We start from the raw sequence: 17,171 nt of genomic DNA on the forward strand, positions 1-17,171 counted from the left end.
GCCTAAGAAACTCATGATCCATCCAGTTTTCTTCATTCTACAGGTGTCACTTGCTTGGTCTCAGTCTTTGCAATTTCTTGCTTATACTACCAAAACTGTTCTCAGTTTGATCATCATCTCCAAACCAGTCTTCATACTAATACCACTAAAATCTTTTAAAAACACAACTATTTTAAAAATTCAAGTATAATCATATCACTCCCTGCTTAGAACACTTCAACCCTCAAGATAGGATGCAGACTTCTTCTTATAGCCTACCGGGCCCTCCACTTGTGCTCACTGCCCACTCTGTTGCCTCATTCCTCATCACTATCCTCTTTGGTCTTGCATCCCAAAGGTGCACCACCCTACACTACACTCCTTACATCTCCCCAAATCACCCTAATACTTTCCTCTCTGCTGGGCCTTGGTATGAGTTGCAAATTCTGCCGAACTTGTTTTTTCTCCTCCTTCCCCTGGCTAAGTCTAATTGGTCCTTCAAAATGCAGCTTAGATTCTTACTCTTTCAGGAAGCCTTCTCCATCTGCCCCAACAGCCCATCTGGGTTGGGAGCCCCTTAAACCAGTTTCCATTACACAACTTCACATACCTAGGTCACAGCTCTCATCACACTTGCAATTCTTTCTAGCTTGCTATCTCGCTATCAGATTTTAGCAGCTTAGAGGTAAGAACCACTTCTTAATCAAATTTCTCCTGAGCAAGCCATATAGTAGGCATCTGATCATTTTTTTAATTATTAAGAATACAGATGAGAAAGAGGACATAAAGAGAACGTAACCAACATATTCAGCAACACTGGGAAATAGCAAAAAGAGCAGGAGCAAAGAACAGAATTGCCTGATGCTCCTGAGGAGTAAGTTTACATAGGAATCCATGAATTTGCAAAGTATTAATCCATGTGGATGTGCTCAGCAATCTGAGTGCAGAAAAAGATGGTGAATGGTTGGCCTGATCCAATGAGTATTGTACAGGCAGAGGAGATAGGACAAAGAAGTAGGGAAGTTTAAAGCAATGGATGCAAAAGGAAGACAAAATAATAAATACAGAGGAAAAGCAGAGGAAATATTTGCCAATATTTAAAATATTTTTTGATAAATGTTACTATACTATGATATTTAATTACTTTACGTATCAAATGTGATGCTTAGAACTAAAATAAGTTATATACTTAAGTTCAAAATCGGTCAGATTCTCTAAAAATGCAAAGAGCTATTCTGTGGAGAGGAGCATGGAGGGCTATAAAGGAGTCAATTGCACCATTTAGCAGATTAGAATGCAATTAAGGTCTAATGTACTTGAAACACAAACTTTTCTATTATAAAGCAAAACATACATCTTTCCCTAAAATCGTTTTTTAAAATTACACATTGTCAACGTAACAAAAAAAAATGTGGTTTCACCTGAAATATCTGTAGCCTGTTGCTAGCTTCTTGGGGTGGTATATTTGGAACCATGGGTCCTTCCTGTAAGGAAGAATATAATCTCCATTTTCATTCTTAATCATATGTCAGTTTGTTGGGTTTATCTATTATTTCCATTTAAATAAACAAACATTGTTTTTAATTTAAATGATCTAATTTTGTCCTGTACTTGAAGCTTTCATTTGTTTCTTTCTAACAGCTTTATTGAGAAGGAATTCACATACCATACAATTTATTCATTTAAAGTGTACAAGTCAATGATTTTTAGTACATTCACAGAGTTGTGCAACCATGACCACAATCATTTAGAACATTTTCATCACTCCATCTTCCATTCATTTTTAAAGGACCTTGACACCGCTAATAAAAAATGTGACAAAATTATATTCTGCATGGAGTGTATACCACAAGGGCTCTGCCAAATTTCATTTATGATTACAAATGATGATGTGTTTGTGCATTAGAATAACTGATATAGAGTTCTGAGAACGGCCTCCTTTTACTAATTGTTCAGCCCAATATGGAAATAAGGACACACGTAAGTTGGATATTTGGAAGAAGCAGAAAGCAGTCTCTGGTGGCTATGAACCAGAACACAGTTGCAAAATAATCCCCAAAAACAGTCCCCAAAACAGGAAAAGAAATAAAATAATATTTTATGTAGTCACAAATTAAAATAACAGGAGCTATTCCCAATGGAAAAATGAACGCTACTAAGCACATTAACATGGTCAATTATGATATGATGGATATAATAAATAATAGACCAGATTCCCAATATAATAGTGTTTAAAAGGTAAACTGAGGCACAATAATTTTTTTTTAGTTTTTCTGAGCACACAGCAATTCATAACTTGGGTCATTCCAGACTAGAATTGGTTTAGGGTCTCCACTGTAGAAGGCTTTTACAGAGTAAGCACAGAAGTAATATAAAGAAAATATTTGATTGATTTCAGTTATAAAGTTGTCTTCTTTGGTCTGTCCTGCTGGAAAGTCTCCAGTTATATAATTACAGGTTTGTTTGCTGCTTCTGATTAGTTGGGCTATTCTTAATATACACATTTATAAGAAATAGTATTCAGATTTGCTTATGTCTGCAAATTGTGCAAGGGTAAGGTAACTTAAGAAGCCTGACTGGCTGTGTCTGTTCAGGGATTCTTCAGACCTGGTCTCCCTTTTAAATGTACTTTAACAATAGAATGAGGGGGTGTATCAACAGATATATTTAGTACATGTTAAAAAAAAAGGTATTATATAAGTGACTGGCTGTGTCTGTTCAGAGATTCTTTAGACCTGGTCTCCATTTTAAATTTACTTTAATAGAATGAGCGGGCAAATCAGCAGTATGTTTAGTACATGTTGTTTAAAAAGCATTATATAAGTAGCACCAAGGGCTTAAATCATCTTATGAGTACAGATCCACTGTGACCACTAAAAGAAAGAATATTTCAAGGGAACATACTCAGTTTTGAGTTTAATTTCAAGGTCAACATTATTAGTCAGAATACCAGGTTGAGTTGCATACGAGACTGACCCAGTACGACATCTATTATTTATTCTCAGGGACCTTTTTGGTTCTCTAAGAGTTAGTGAGAATGCAAAGTCAATGGCCTAATATCCTGGTATTAGGCATTTATAGTTTCTCACAGCCTTCCAACAACTATATTACATTTTCTACCATGAGAATTCAGGCCCCGAGAAAGGACAAAACCAGACCCTTTCTTCCTTCTACAATCTCCAAAGTTGTTTCTCCTTTTAACAGCAAAGTCTGCTTTGTTTCTCTGTAAAATTTGCTTAAACCAAGCTTGTCCAACTCACAGCCCACAGGCCACATGAAGCCCAGGTCAGCTTTGAATGCAGCCCAACACAAATTCATAAACTTTCTTTCTTTTTTTTTTTTTTTTTTTTTTTTTGGAGACAGAGTCTCACTCCATCACCAGGCACCAGGCTGGAGTGCAGTGGCGCAATCTTGGCTCACTGCAACCTCCACCTCCTGGGTTCAAGCAATTCTCCTGCCTCAGTCTTCCGAGTAGCTGGGACTACAGGCATGTGCCACCATGACCAGCTAATTTTTATATTTTTCGTAGAGACAGGGTTTCACCATGTTGGCCAAGATGGTCTCGATCTCTTGACCTCGTGATCCACCCGCCTCAGCCTCCCAAAGTGCTGGGATTACAGGCGTGAGCCACCACGCCCGGTCAAATTCATAAACTTTCTTAAAACAATATGAGATTTTTCTGCAATTTTTTTACTGCTAATCAGCTATCATTAGTGTTAGGGTGTTTTATGTGTGACCCAGAACAATTCTTTTTCTTCCAATATGGCCAGGGAAGCCAAAAGATTGGACATCCCTGGTTTAAAAGATTAGCTCTCCCCTTTTTCTGATAGCTGCAAATATGCAAATATAGCCACTTACATGCAACATATCTATTTCTCAGGGTTCATCACTTTCATTTCATATAAACACATCACAGAACATTTTAACATACAGCAAGAAAATACTTAAATTACCAACTCATATTCATTTGCAAAGTTTATCACGTCCTCACGAAAAACTTCCACAGCCTCAAGTAAATTACTTTTAAACTTTGGCTGCACTTGAACTAGATCATCTTGTACAGAAACCTAGAATAAAAACAAATATTCAAGCTCAGAGTGAAAGTAACATATTAAAAACAAAAATTACAATTCTATTCCAACAAGTTTCTTATCTCACAGATATTCCATATGAACAAGGAAGTCTCTGATTGCTTGTAATAAAATATATTAACAACCCAAATGTACCTCTAAGAGTTAGTGAGAATGCAAAATCAATGGCATAATATCCTGGTATTAGGTGTTTATAGTTTCTCACAGCCTTCCAACAACTATATTACATTTTCTACCATGAGAATTCAGGCCCCGAATTCAATATAGAAGATTCAAATCATTCTAGTCTGTGACTCAAGAGGCAAAGTCATTTTCTCTGTAACTGCTTCTGGTTGATCCAGTTCAGGCCATCGCCGTGGCCTGGGAAAGTTACTGTTATTGCACAGTCTGGGTCACATATTGTCTGTGGGGCCAGGCCAAGATCTGGGATTAGCAATCTCTAATAAGTTCACATGCCTGCAGTGGTTGAAGTAATTTCCTAAAAGAAAGTGACATTATTCCAGGTATTAAAAAAATAGCAAATATCCCACACAATGGTCTTGAAAGCTTCTGCTTAAACCTTCAATAATAATAGCCAGCACTTAAATAATGCTTGCCATCTCCCATGCTCTTTACATATGTTAACTCTTTTAATCTTCGTAACAACCCTATGCAGAAAATTGTACTATGCTGATATGATATCCATTTTATAGGTGAGAAAACTGACGCGGAGAAAGGCTAAGTAACTTCCCCAAAGTCCCAGTGCCAGTATCAAAGTCAAGTTTCAAAACCTGGTTGTGTAGTTCCAAGGCCCCTGTTCTTATCTGCTCTCAACTGCTCTCAACAATAGCAGCTATCTTTAGATTGGAACATATACTACCTCAAGTTTAATGGTGATTATAGAATAGGACAGTCTATCTCTACTAAAGGATAGGTTAGTGGGTTTAACATTAGCCATTAAAGAGACAGAGGAACAACCTAAGTGAATCCTTTTTTCAGAGATAGGGTCTTACTCTGTCACCCAGACCAGAGACTGAAGTGCCAGTGGTGCAATCTCAGCTCACTGCAATCTCAACTGCCTGGGCTCAAGTGATCCTCTCACCTCAGCCTCCCAAGTAACCAGAAGTACAGGTGTGTGCTGCCATGTCCAGCCAATTTTTGTATTTTTTGTAGAGACAAGGTTTTGTCATGTTGCCCAGGCTGGTCTTGAACTCCTGGGCTCAAGTGATCCACCTATCTCAGCCTCTCAAAGTGCTGAGATTACAGGTGTTAGCCACCATGTTCAGCCATGAATCTTTTCCATTGAGTAACAGCAGAATATTGGGTTTCACTAAACCTCAATAGAGATTTCCTATTTCTTTTCTAAGACTCACTACTCTGACTAAACCAGCAAGCATTTTGTCAAAATAAACTATTAGTTAATATTGGATATGAATTTAAATAAACATGAGTTTATTTCTTTACAAAAAATATTTTATATACATTACTTCAAGTGAACCTCACAGACACATAAAAAAATTAGCCTTCCTAAATGACCCCAAGAAGAAATTGAAAAACAAATGTTATTAAATTGCATAAAATTATCCAATTGACTGGTGATAGAGCTGCAGTCACAAGCTGTGACCTCAACTTCAGTTTTGTGTCTCCTTGCTGTTGTGTCTTGCTTCAGTATAAGTGACAAGTATTTTCATAAACAAGAAATGTTAAAGCCAATAACCAATTTAATTAATATTCAGTAAAATTCAGCATAATTAAATAATAGAGGTCATCCTTTGGAGTTCATTTTTAATGTCTAACTTTTGGTGTACAAATGTTTATCAACTTCAAAAATGCTTAGAGAAATGTATAGCTATCAGGTTCTATATTAAAAGAAAAAAATCTCAAATTAGTAACCTCAACAAACTAAACGAAGAACAAATTAAACCCAGAGCAAAAAGAAATTATAAAAACTAGAGCACAAAAAATTGGTAAAGAAAATAGAAAATAGAGAAAATCAACAAACCAAAAGTTTTTTATTTGAAAAGACTGACAAAATTGACTATCTTTAACACAAACTAATCAAGAATAAAGGAGAGAAGATGCAAATTACTAAAATTAGAAATGAAAAAGGGGACATCACTACCAGCCTAACAGAAATAAAAAAGGACTATAAAGACACAATCAGCAGAGTGAACCTAGAAACGGGAGGGGAAAATGGAGAGTTGTTGTTTAATGGAGAGTTGTTGTCTAAATAGAGTTTAAGTTTTGCAAGATTTTTGCAAGTTCTGGAGAGTGGTTGTAAAACAATATGAATATACTTAACACTACTAAAATGGTTAAGATGGTAAATTTTATGTTAGCACAAAACTACCATAATCAAGACAATGTGGTACTGGCATAAGGATAGACATATAGATAAAAAGAATAGAACTGAGACTCTGAAATAAAGCCTATGTCTATGATCAATTGATTTTCAGCAAGGCTACCAAGACAATTTGTTGGTGAAAGGATAGTTTTTTTAGTAAACAATGTTGAGGCAATTGGATTATCTACACGCTTTTGTAGGAAGTTGGACTTCATACTTATGCCATATGCACAAATTAACTCAAAATGTATCAGAAACCAAAATGTAAGTACTAAAGTTATAAAACTCTCATAAGAAAACATGGGAATAAATCTTCATAACTCTAGATTGGACAACGGTTTCCCAGATAACATACCAAAAACACCACCAACAACAACAAAAAGATGAACTCGACTTCACCAAAGTAAAAACTTTGTGCATCAAAAGACACCATCAATAAAGTAAAAAGATAACCCACAGAAAAGGAGAAAGTATTTACAAATCATATATCTGATAAGAAACTTGTATCCATAATATATAAAGAATTCTTACAACTCAAAAATAAAAAGACAAAATTTCTTTTTAAAATCAAGCAAAGGATTTAAATTCACGTTTCTCCAAATAAGATATACAAATCACCAATAAAATGGCCACATGAAAACATGCTCTATCTCATTAGGCATAGGAAAATTAATTCCTGGCACATGGACAATATGGATCACTTTGAAAAATTACGCTAAGTGAAAGAATCAAGTTACAAAAGATCATATATTGTATGATTTAGTCTATATTAAATGTCCAGAAAAGGAAAATTCACAGAAACAGAAAGTAGATTAGTGGTTGCCAGGGCTGGGGCAGGAGATAGAATCAAGAGTGATTGCTAATGGGCATAGGGTTTCTTTTTGCGGGGGTGATAATGTTTTAAAATTAGATAATGATGGTGGTTATGCAACTATGTGAATATACTAAAAAACACTGAATTGTATACTTTAAAATAGTAAATTTTATGGTATGCATATTAATAAAACCATTAAATAAATTTATAGTCAGTAAAACCATTAAAATAATTTATAGTCTCACATTGCTTAATTATGGGGATAGATTGAGAAATGCGTCATTAGGTGATTTTGTCATTGTGTGACCATCATTGAGTGTACTTACACAAACATAGATGCGATAGCCTACTGCATCCCTAGGCTTTATGGTATGGCCTATTGCTCCTAGGCTACAAACCTGTACAGCATGTTGCTATACTGAATACTGAAGGCAGTTCTAGACAATGGTAAGCATTTGTGTATCTAAACATAGAAAAGGGTCAGTAAAAACACAGTATCATAATCTTATGAGACCACCATCGTATATGCAGTCTGTTGTTGACTGAAATGTTGTTAACTGGCACATGACTGTATATTAAGCTTTAAAAAGGTATAAAATACTTTTTTTTCGGAGATAGTGACTTAAAAAAATAAAGTAACTAAATTCGTACTTACAGCTTTGCTCTGCAATTTGTTGAAAGAATATCTTAAGGTATCAACTGTTTCTGATTCTTCTTTGGTTACTTCAACTTCAAATCTGTTTAAAATAGCATAGGCTTCCTGCAGAATGAAGGTGGAGTTTAGAAATATCAAAAGCCATTGCCAAATGATTTAGATGCCTTCTAGAAACACATTCCTATGTCTTAGAAGAAGACAGCATGTTCTAGAAGAGTGGTTTCCAAAATTAAAAGTGTATAAAAAGCACCTTTAGATTCTGACTTCCAGATACTAACTCTAGATCACAGGCTCTGAAATCTGCATTTAATAAGCACCTAGGTGATTCTGATGGAGATGTATATGTCTCTTTTTTCCTCCTTGACCTTGTGTCAACACAACATAAGATAATTTCTCAGACTGTATTAAAACAGGGGCTGACTATACAAGGAATGGAATGAAATGATGTGGGAGATACTTCAAAGAAAAGAAACTTGAATGATCCAAGGGATAACCGGTAATTATTTTCACCAAAAAAAAGTATGGTAAAGAATTAAGCTTCTGCAACCAGGAGAAAAAAATGATATGATAATTTATTATATCTTTAATACTGGCTGGCCAGCATCCAAAATCCCCAAATATCAAGATTTTTAAGGCAGTAAAAGTATAAAGTTCATTAGCTACCAAAGAGTATAAACTCTCAATGGGTTCAAGAAAGCATAAAATAGTCATAAATATTGGGTACCATAAGGAGGCAGTGGTGGTGTCAATTACCTAGATATTGCAGGCAATGAGGCAGTGCATTGTTTATAGAGAACAAAACAATAATGAAAAGAATCAAAAGCCTAATTTTTATCATAATGTATCAGAAATTCTAAATAATATTAGTTCTAAAACATTCTAAACACTAGTAATAGACAAAATAATAGCCTCACCAAGGTTATTCAAGTACTGATCCCCAAAGTCTGTGAATGTATTACCTTATATGGCAAAAGGGACTTTGCAGATATAATTATGTTAAGGATCTTGCTGTGGAGAGATTAGCCCGAATTAACCAGGTGGGCCCGATGTAATCAAAGAAGTCTACATAAAAGAAAGAGTGTGGAAGGAAAGTCGGCGTGAGAGAAGACATGACAGAAACAGGGTAAAAGTGATGGCATCACTGGAAGGGAACCATGAGTCAAAGCACATGGGCAGCCCCTAGAAGCTGGAAAAAGGAAGGAATGGATTCTCCCCTAGAGCCTCCAGGAGCAACACGGTCCTGCTGACATCTTGAGTTAGCCACATAAGACCCATTTTTGGACTTCTGATGTCTAGAACTGTAAAACAAGCTGTGTTGTTTGAAGCCATTAAGTTGGTGGTGATTTGTTACAGCAGCAATAGGAAACTCATACTGTTTCCTAAAAACGTCTTTCATTGATCTAAGTTTCAGCAATTTACTATTGAGCCTAGGGGAACTGTTTCTGCCATACTGCCCGTGGTACATCACCGGTCATGAGTGAAATCTATAATTGGTTTCTAAGGCAAGCCACAGATACCAGGAGAACTTGCCTAACATGTTGGGATTGACATGACAAGGGGCAATTATTCCTTTCCACAAAACGTTGGTGCCCGTATCAAAAATTAAACACTACCTACTCAGTATAGCATAATAAATATATTAATATTCCTTTGTATTACAACAGTGTCTTTTGTATAGTGTTTACTGTTGATAATTGCCAAAATTCTCCCAAAGACATCAACATCAGAGAGGAGAAACAGGCAGACTGTGCCACATAATAGATGAAGGAATATGTTAAAGAATCACTTTCTTAGCGTGCCTCTATTTCTTTTTGTTGTTGTTGTTGAAGAATTCCAAGAAAAAAATGCAATAATTTCTTACTTCAATTGGTCCCAATGTCATGTCCATTTGAATTTCATTATCACGGATGCAAGACAAGGCTTCCATTGCAAATCTGACATCATCTAAATCACGAATAGGTCTAGATAACTTTTTCAAGTATTCATTAATAAATGCTATCATGTCTGACATTTTCTTTTTGTATTCCTCATTCAAATATCGACAGAGTAACATCTTCCATGCCTTAGCCTCAATGGATAAGGCCAATTTCATGGGCTCTGGTGAAGACAAGAAGAGATTAAATTAGAATATAACTGTCATTCTGAAACTATAAGGGCATCTATAACTGCTCTGTCCAATTCAGGAGTCACTAACCACATGTGGCTTTCGGACACTTGAAATGTGGTTAATCTGAATTACATGTGATATAAGGTTACTAGATTTTGAAGACTTAATTCCTGTCCCCACAGAGCATGTAACCCCGTGGAGATGTGCATGAGTTCAACACCACAGTCCATGGGGGAGCATTTCTAAAATCAGTTCTATCACTGCTCTGTGTGACCCTTGCGCTTCTTCTGACCATCCCACTGGCAGCCCTCATTCATTCCCGCATTTTTCTCTAGGGACCCATGAGGTGGAGTGAAATCTATTGTTTGGTCTGTCAAGCCATGACTTTACAGGTTTCTTGTTTCTCTACTCCCCACATCATCCACATGGTCAGAGTATCTGTCTACCCTGACCCTGGACCCTGGACCTAGCCAGTTGTCCCTGGTCAACATGACCTCTATTATGGACCAATCAGAGTCCTTTCTTGAGAGTGGGAAATGAGGCTTGAGGAGGAGCCAAGTAGTCTGGGAAGCAGAAAAACTCATGCACAGAGGGAAGAAGAAATGAGAAGCAGAGAGAAAGAACTTCTTCAGTTTCCTACACTGTCCCTGCTTCGGGTCCATTCTGAAGGCCCAGTTGCACCTTGGATTCTGGGATAAATCTTCTCTCCCTTAACATAGCTCAAATGTGTTTCTGTTTCTTGAAAACAAAACAGCTCTAACTAGTCAACTCTGCCTTATCAATCCTTCCCCTTTTTCCTCTCAGTACCCCTCCACTCCCCAACTCTGCCAAACTTGAAACATGGCTGTTTCACTCTTACCTTCCAACCATTAAACCTAGAGGCCTGTGGAGCTGAAAAGAAAGTGTGGCCTGAGAACAACCATGCAGCCAGCTTGGAGATTGAGGCTGTGAGACCATGTCTTATGAGGTCCCCTGGGGGGTCTCTTTTCTTCAGACCTTACGGATTCAGCCCACCCTCTCTTTCTTTGTAACTACTGTCACCTCTTCATTTTTAGATTCCTCTCTCCAAAAACAAGCACGCCAGCCCAATCTATCAGTATACTACAGTTGCTTTTTATATTGTGGATCATAGTGCTAACCATTATGAGGAGACAAATGTGAACTTTTGAAAAATAATAGAGTACAGTTTCCAAAACACTACAGAAGTTCTTGTAATTATTGCCACTGATGCATAGTTTCTGATTTCCAGCTAACTAATCCCCCTCAAGTACTTGTGATTATTTGGTACTTGTGATTCTTCCTCACAGAATCTCAAGTACTTCCTTGGTAGATATAATAATAATATTTAATATTTATTCAACATCAATCATGCACCAGGTACCATGCTAAGCTTCTCATATAAAGCACTTCATGAGGTGGATACTGTCACTGTCATCAGCAGAGGAAATAGAGGTTAAAGAGGTCAAGTAACCCAAGTGGTCAAATTCAAGAGCCACAGTTACACTAACTTCTTGATAACGGACCTGAAAATCTACTTAAGGTAGATAATGAATGTAAAAAAGCTCATTCAAATATTATCTGAGAATAAAATCTTCCCACAAACTTAGGATAAGACTGATTGTTGTGGAACCATGGTAATAATGAGCTGCCACAACCAGCTTTAAACCCAAACCATAGACCAACTCAACATCAGTTCTCATACGTGTGCAACCTAATCAGTGCCAGGCCCTTTCCTCTGAATGTCAACTAGTCAAGAAAGACTTATTCCAATAAACCTGCCTCTGAGTGCCAACCACCCTACCAGCCTACACAGTCTCACCTGAGTAAGCACTCTTCTACAGTTATGTCAACCTGTCTGCATGCACAGTCCTTCAACTCCATGCTCCCCAGACACCCTGTATGAGACCAGCAGTCTGCCCTGCCAAGGACACTGTTGCCTGACCAATATAGCTCTCTGTCACCACAGCAAGAAATAAAGTCATCTTTGTATTTCAAACATTAATGATTGTCTCATCATCCTTTGATACTTTAATCCCAAATGGATCAACTTCTTGGCAGACTTCAAACTGTTTGATTCCCACCTCACGTTTACAAGCCCCTCCTCACTGTACGCTATGAGAGAATTTCACTTATAGTTTTAGTTGTTTGACTGCCAGTGGAGGAACTGGCCTGTGTAGTGTGTCTATGTATGTGTGTACAAAGACTATCAATGGCTCAGAACTATTTAACATTTATATTAGGTTCGTGCAAAAGTAATTGCAGTTTTTGCCATTACTTTTAATGGTATAGTAATAGTATAATGTATCTTGGTATAATACTATTATTATACCTTGATATATTATATTATTATTATATCTTGGTATAATATTATTATACCAAGATAGCTTAATACTGCTTGCTAAATAAAGTAACACTTCATGTGGAAATGTAGATACTTTACATAATAAATACTTTTTAAATACCTGTATGTAATTCAAGGGCTCCTACAACAACAATAGGCTTCAACTCATCAATCTCCTGTTCAAAAGTAGCATAGTGTAGAATTTCTGATCTGATTTCAGTCAGAGAGGGGTTGTTAGCCAAAAATTCCTGCAGTAAGAAAATAGTCAATATTTTCTTTGATTTTTTAGCAGTGTAAATCTTGCAATAGTTACAATAGAAAGCTGCATTTGCTCATATACTTTTACACTTGTGTGTGCAATGGGGCAAGTGGCTAAGTAAGAAATGGGGTGTCCACTGGGAGGCAAGGAATTTCACAGTCTGCCAGGCGTGGTTAGTCAGAGCTCTAAAGTTTCCTTGAGTCTCTAACTGAAATACAGCTGAGTCTACAGAAGTGTGACGCACCCTTGAGTACCTGGCAGTGGTGGCACATAATTGATACTCAATTGTTTAAGGAAATTGAACAAAATCTGTCTGATATCAGTAATATCAGTTGCCTCAGTGTATCCATGTGAGAATTACACCAGTTAGAAGGTGACAGGTACTTGGTATTTATAGGTTCTTGACCTCTGCTCATGAGTTCCTATCATTATCCCTGATACTCTCCTGGTCCACCCTCCAGAGTTAGACACAAAACCCAAACAACATCACAATAGTGGAAAGACACCTTCACTTTCACGTCGCGGTCCTCTGTCCAGAGAGTCTTGTACTTCTGAAAGTCCTGCAGGGCCTCATGAGCCGCCTTTCTTAGGGAATTTACAGAGGAAGAAAGGAGCAGGACCAACTTAGAAATATCCTTGTGCTCCGCTACACCTGGGTAAAAATTCTTGAGCTTCCTCGCAGGAATAACGTCTTCAAAAGATTCTGAAAACAGATGTTTTTACACTATAAATAACTTCTATATTCAACTTTAAATATGATCAGTTTTAATATTTGTGATTCTTTTTTCAAACTGTATTTTCTTTTTTTTTTTTTTTTTTTTTGAGATGGAATTTCACTCTTGTTACCCAAGCTGGAGTGCAATGGCACGATCTTGGCTCACCGCAACCTCCGCCTCCTGGGTTCAGGCAATTCTCCTGCCTCAGCCTCCTGAGTAGCTGGGATTACAGGCACGCACCACCATGCCCAGCTAATTTTTTGTATTTTTAGTAGAGACGGGGTTTCACCATGTTGACCAGGATGGTCTTGATCTCTTGACCTTGTGATCCACCTGCCTCGGCCTCCCAAAGTGCTGGGATTACAGGCATGAGCCACCACGCCTGGCTTAAACTGTATTTTCTTAAAGACTCTCCTTCCAAGTAACTAAGAGCTAGTCTCTTGCTATCTTCATGTATTCTCATTAAACTATGGTGTCAGATTTTGAGCTGTAGATTTCTTTAATCTAGAAGCACTGTTATTCAGAGGGGATAACTGGAAGACACTGGTTAAAATCCCCCAAAATGTTAAAGTCCTTTAGGAAAAGGTTAGAAGCATTGAAATTTCCACCCTGAGAAATAGCACAGTGGTTCAAGGAGAGACATTACATTTATTACCCAAATGACCTTGGGCCAGACATTTAGTCTTCATGGATATACTTGTGAGGATTAAAAGAGACAACCTCTGCTGGGGTATTTAAAGGTCAGTGCTGTAGATACTCAGCATCTGGCATCTTGGCTTCCTGCTTGTTAAACCTGATATTTCTACTGATACATTATTTGTGTAATTTTCTTAGATCGTTCAGTTTGATACAGTCTTCAATAGTCACCAATGCTTTTATTTTTCTAGGGTGTCAAGTTGAAAACTAGGCAAATCTACTTACTCTAAAAATCACCCTAAAACAAACTAGTTGAAGAAATTAGATCCCAAAGATACTTGGTGGAGAATTTCAAAGTTTTTATCAGTATATGCATATTCAAATAGAGATATAAAAGAAGCCAAAAATAAAAGAATCGTGGCAAGGCCAACAGGAGAACTGTGGACTAAGCATCAATTCTAATCATGGGGGCCAACTTGAAGATACATCTTTTGAAGATAAATTTTGACTCCAGCTGGCTGGGTACAGTTGCTCATTCCTGGAATCCCAGCACTTTGAGAGTCTGAGGCGGGCAGATCATTTGAATCCAGAAGTCCGCAACCAGCCTGGGCAACATGGCAAAACCTTCTCTCTACAGTAATACAAAAATTAGCTGAGCATGGTGGTGTGTGCCTGCAGTCCCATCTACTCAGGAGGCTGAGAGGGAAGGATTGCTTCAGCCGAGAAGGCAGAGGCTGCAGTGAGCTGAGACTGCGTCACCTCACTCCAGCCTGGGCAACAGAGTGGGACCTCATCTCTAAAAAAATAAGTAAATTAATAAGTAAAATCAAGGAGTGGTAGTCCTCCAGCTTTGTTCTTTTTCAAAATTTTTTGGTCATTATAGGTCCTCTGAATTCCCCTATTCTCTATTCAAATTTTAGGATCAACTTGTCAATTTCTGAAAAAAAAAAAAAACAAAAAAAAACCCCTCTGGGATTTTGATAGAGATTATATAAAATCCATAGATCAATTTGGGGAGAATTGCCAGCTTAATAATATTGGATCTTCCAACCCATAACCATGTTGTATCTCTTCATGGTATAAATTTAAGCAATGTTTTGCAGTTCCAGTGTACAGACCTTATACTTCTGTTAAATGTATTTCATTCTTCCTTTTGTGAATTTTTAAATTGTTTTATTTCATTTTCAGATGGTTCATTGCTAATATTTAGAAATACAGTTATCTGTATATTGATCTTGTATCCTGCAGTCTTACTGAATTCATTTATTAGTTCTAATAGTTTTTTGTGTGTGTGGGTGAGGGTTGATTCCTTAGGTTATTTTTATACACAAGACCATGTCATCTGCTAATAAAGACAGTTTAACTTTTTCCTTTCTAATCTGTATATCTTCAATTTAGTTCACTTCTCCTAATCCACTTGATAGAACCTCCAGGATAATGTTGAGTACATGTGGTGAGAGCTAGTATTCTTGACTTGTTCCTAATCTTAGGGAGAAAGAATTCAGGCTTTCAACATTCAGTATGATGCCTTTTATGAGGTTGAAGAAGTTCATTCTATTCTCAGATTGTTGAGCAGGTTTATCATGAAAGGGTGTTGGATTTTGTCAAATGTTTTTTCTATGTCTATTGAGATGATCATGAGTTTTTGTCCTTTATTCTATTCATATGGTGTACTTTAGGATGTTAAACCAAGCTTGCTTTTGTGGGATAAACTTCATTTGGTCACACTATACAATCCTTTTTACATACTGCTGGATTCAGTTTGCTAACATTTTCTAAAGGATTCCAGCATGGTTATTTAAATTTAAGGGTCCTTTAAAGATGTTTTAAATATAAAAAAGTCAAATTTAAACATCTTTTCTTCTACAGTTTGAGCTTTATATGTCTTGAGAATCCTTCCCTATATTGATGTTTTAAATATATTTGCTGTTTTATTCCAAAAGTGTTGTAAAATAGAATAATGTCATAGGATATAGAATAGTGGGTGTGATATGTATCTAACTTAAGATACTACTGTAAGTTTTTCCCATATGGAAAAACTCCTTAGCAACATTTATTAATAGTACATTCTTTCTCCACTGATTCATAAATCCACCTATATCATGTATTTTCATATATATGAGTGCTTCTGCACCCTCTGCCCTGTTCTGCTGTATGTTATCTATCTTTGGACCATTAAAAGACTGTCTTCATTAGTCTAGCATTGTAATACTCCTTGCTATTTGACAGGGCAGGGCCCCCTACTTTGCTTTTCTTCACTACCAATTTTTCTTGGCTATTTTTAACTCTTTTTATTTCCATATAATTTTACAATCAAATTTATAAATCAAGTTGACTTTGGAATTGTATTGAATTTATAGATTAATCGAAGAATTGACTTCTTCATGATGTGGACTTATTCTTGTCTTCCATTATCTCATTCAGTAATATTTTCTCCAAAAATGCTGTGCAATTTTTTTTTTACATTTATTTAATACATTATGGTTTGTGGCTAACAAAAAATATCTGTTTCTATCATATATTAATTGAATTACTGGTAAACGTAGAAATGCTGGAGTTTCTGTATGTTGATCTTTTATACATAAACATTGTTGAACATATTGGTTGTAACGATTCTTTGTAGATTTCCTGGATTTTCTATATATAATCTTTAAATAAGACCAATCTCAGTCTTTCTTTTCTTCTCTTTCTTCTTATTTCATGATGAAGATCTCTAGTAAACTAGCAAATAAAAAAAATTGTGGGCTTCCTTCTTTATTCTTCATTTTACTGATAATGGAATACTACTAAATATTTTTACAGATACCACTATTTGAAAATCTGTCATATTCCTAGTTTGCCAGGAGGTTGTATACTAAGCACCAGCTTGGCCGAGAGACCCCCACTCAGGCGGTGCTGAAGGCAATGAGAGGCAGACACCCAGAGAGAACAGCAAAGTGGGTCTATCCTGGGGGCCAGCAGCCTACGGAACTGAGAGCCTCAGAAGAGGCTCAGAAACTAAGAACCTCAGAAACTGACAGCATTCCAGGCTGAAGGCCCCAAGCAGATTCTGATCCATGCATTTATTCTTTTAACAGGTGATTATTATTAATAAACAGGTGTTCTGTATTTACTCATAACTCAGAAATATACCAAGTAGGCAGCTGTTACCTGACCACCACTAACTGCCAACTAAATGGTATTCTCCACAAGGGAGCCACGGCGGCAAGGCAAACTTAATGTTTCTCAACAGTTGTATTTATGTCTGTGT

The 17,171-nt window shown here is 36.8% G+C and overlaps 1 protein-coding gene and 1 non-coding gene across 2 annotated transcripts in view; one reads left to right on the forward strand and one right to left on the reverse strand.

The window, feature by feature from the left end:
- Positions 1-17,171, reverse strand: part of DNAH8 (dynein axonemal heavy chain 8) — a 338,863-nt gene that overhangs the window by 197,627 nt on the left and 124,065 nt on the right. The window contains exons 26-31 of the mRNA XM_064360442.1: positions 13,076-13,272; positions 12,432-12,558; positions 9,724-9,959; positions 7,863-7,967; positions 3,933-4,046; positions 1,401-1,463 (exon numbers count right to left, since the gene is read on the reverse strand). Of these exons, the coding sequence (XP_064216512.1) occupies positions 1,401-1,463; positions 3,933-4,046; positions 7,863-7,967; positions 9,724-9,959; positions 12,432-12,558; positions 13,076-13,272 (842 nt within the window). The remainder of the gene's footprint in view (positions 1-1,400; positions 1,464-3,932; positions 4,047-7,862; positions 7,968-9,723; positions 9,960-12,431; positions 12,559-13,075; positions 13,273-17,171) is intronic.
- Positions 14,004-14,101, forward strand: LOC135268577 (small nucleolar RNA SNORA8). Its single transcript, XR_010336881.1, has one exon. It is a non-coding gene; the product is annotated as a small nucleolar RNA SNORA8 (small nucleolar RNA).

This window comes from Aotus nancymaae, unplaced genomic scaffold (genome assembly GCF_030222135.1).
Source record: "Aotus nancymaae isolate 86718 unplaced genomic scaffold, 86718_ANA_hifiasm-v0.15.2.pri h1tg000040l, whole genome shotgun sequence".
NCBI lineage: Eukaryota > Metazoa > Chordata > Mammalia > Primates > Aotidae > Aotus > Aotus nancymaae.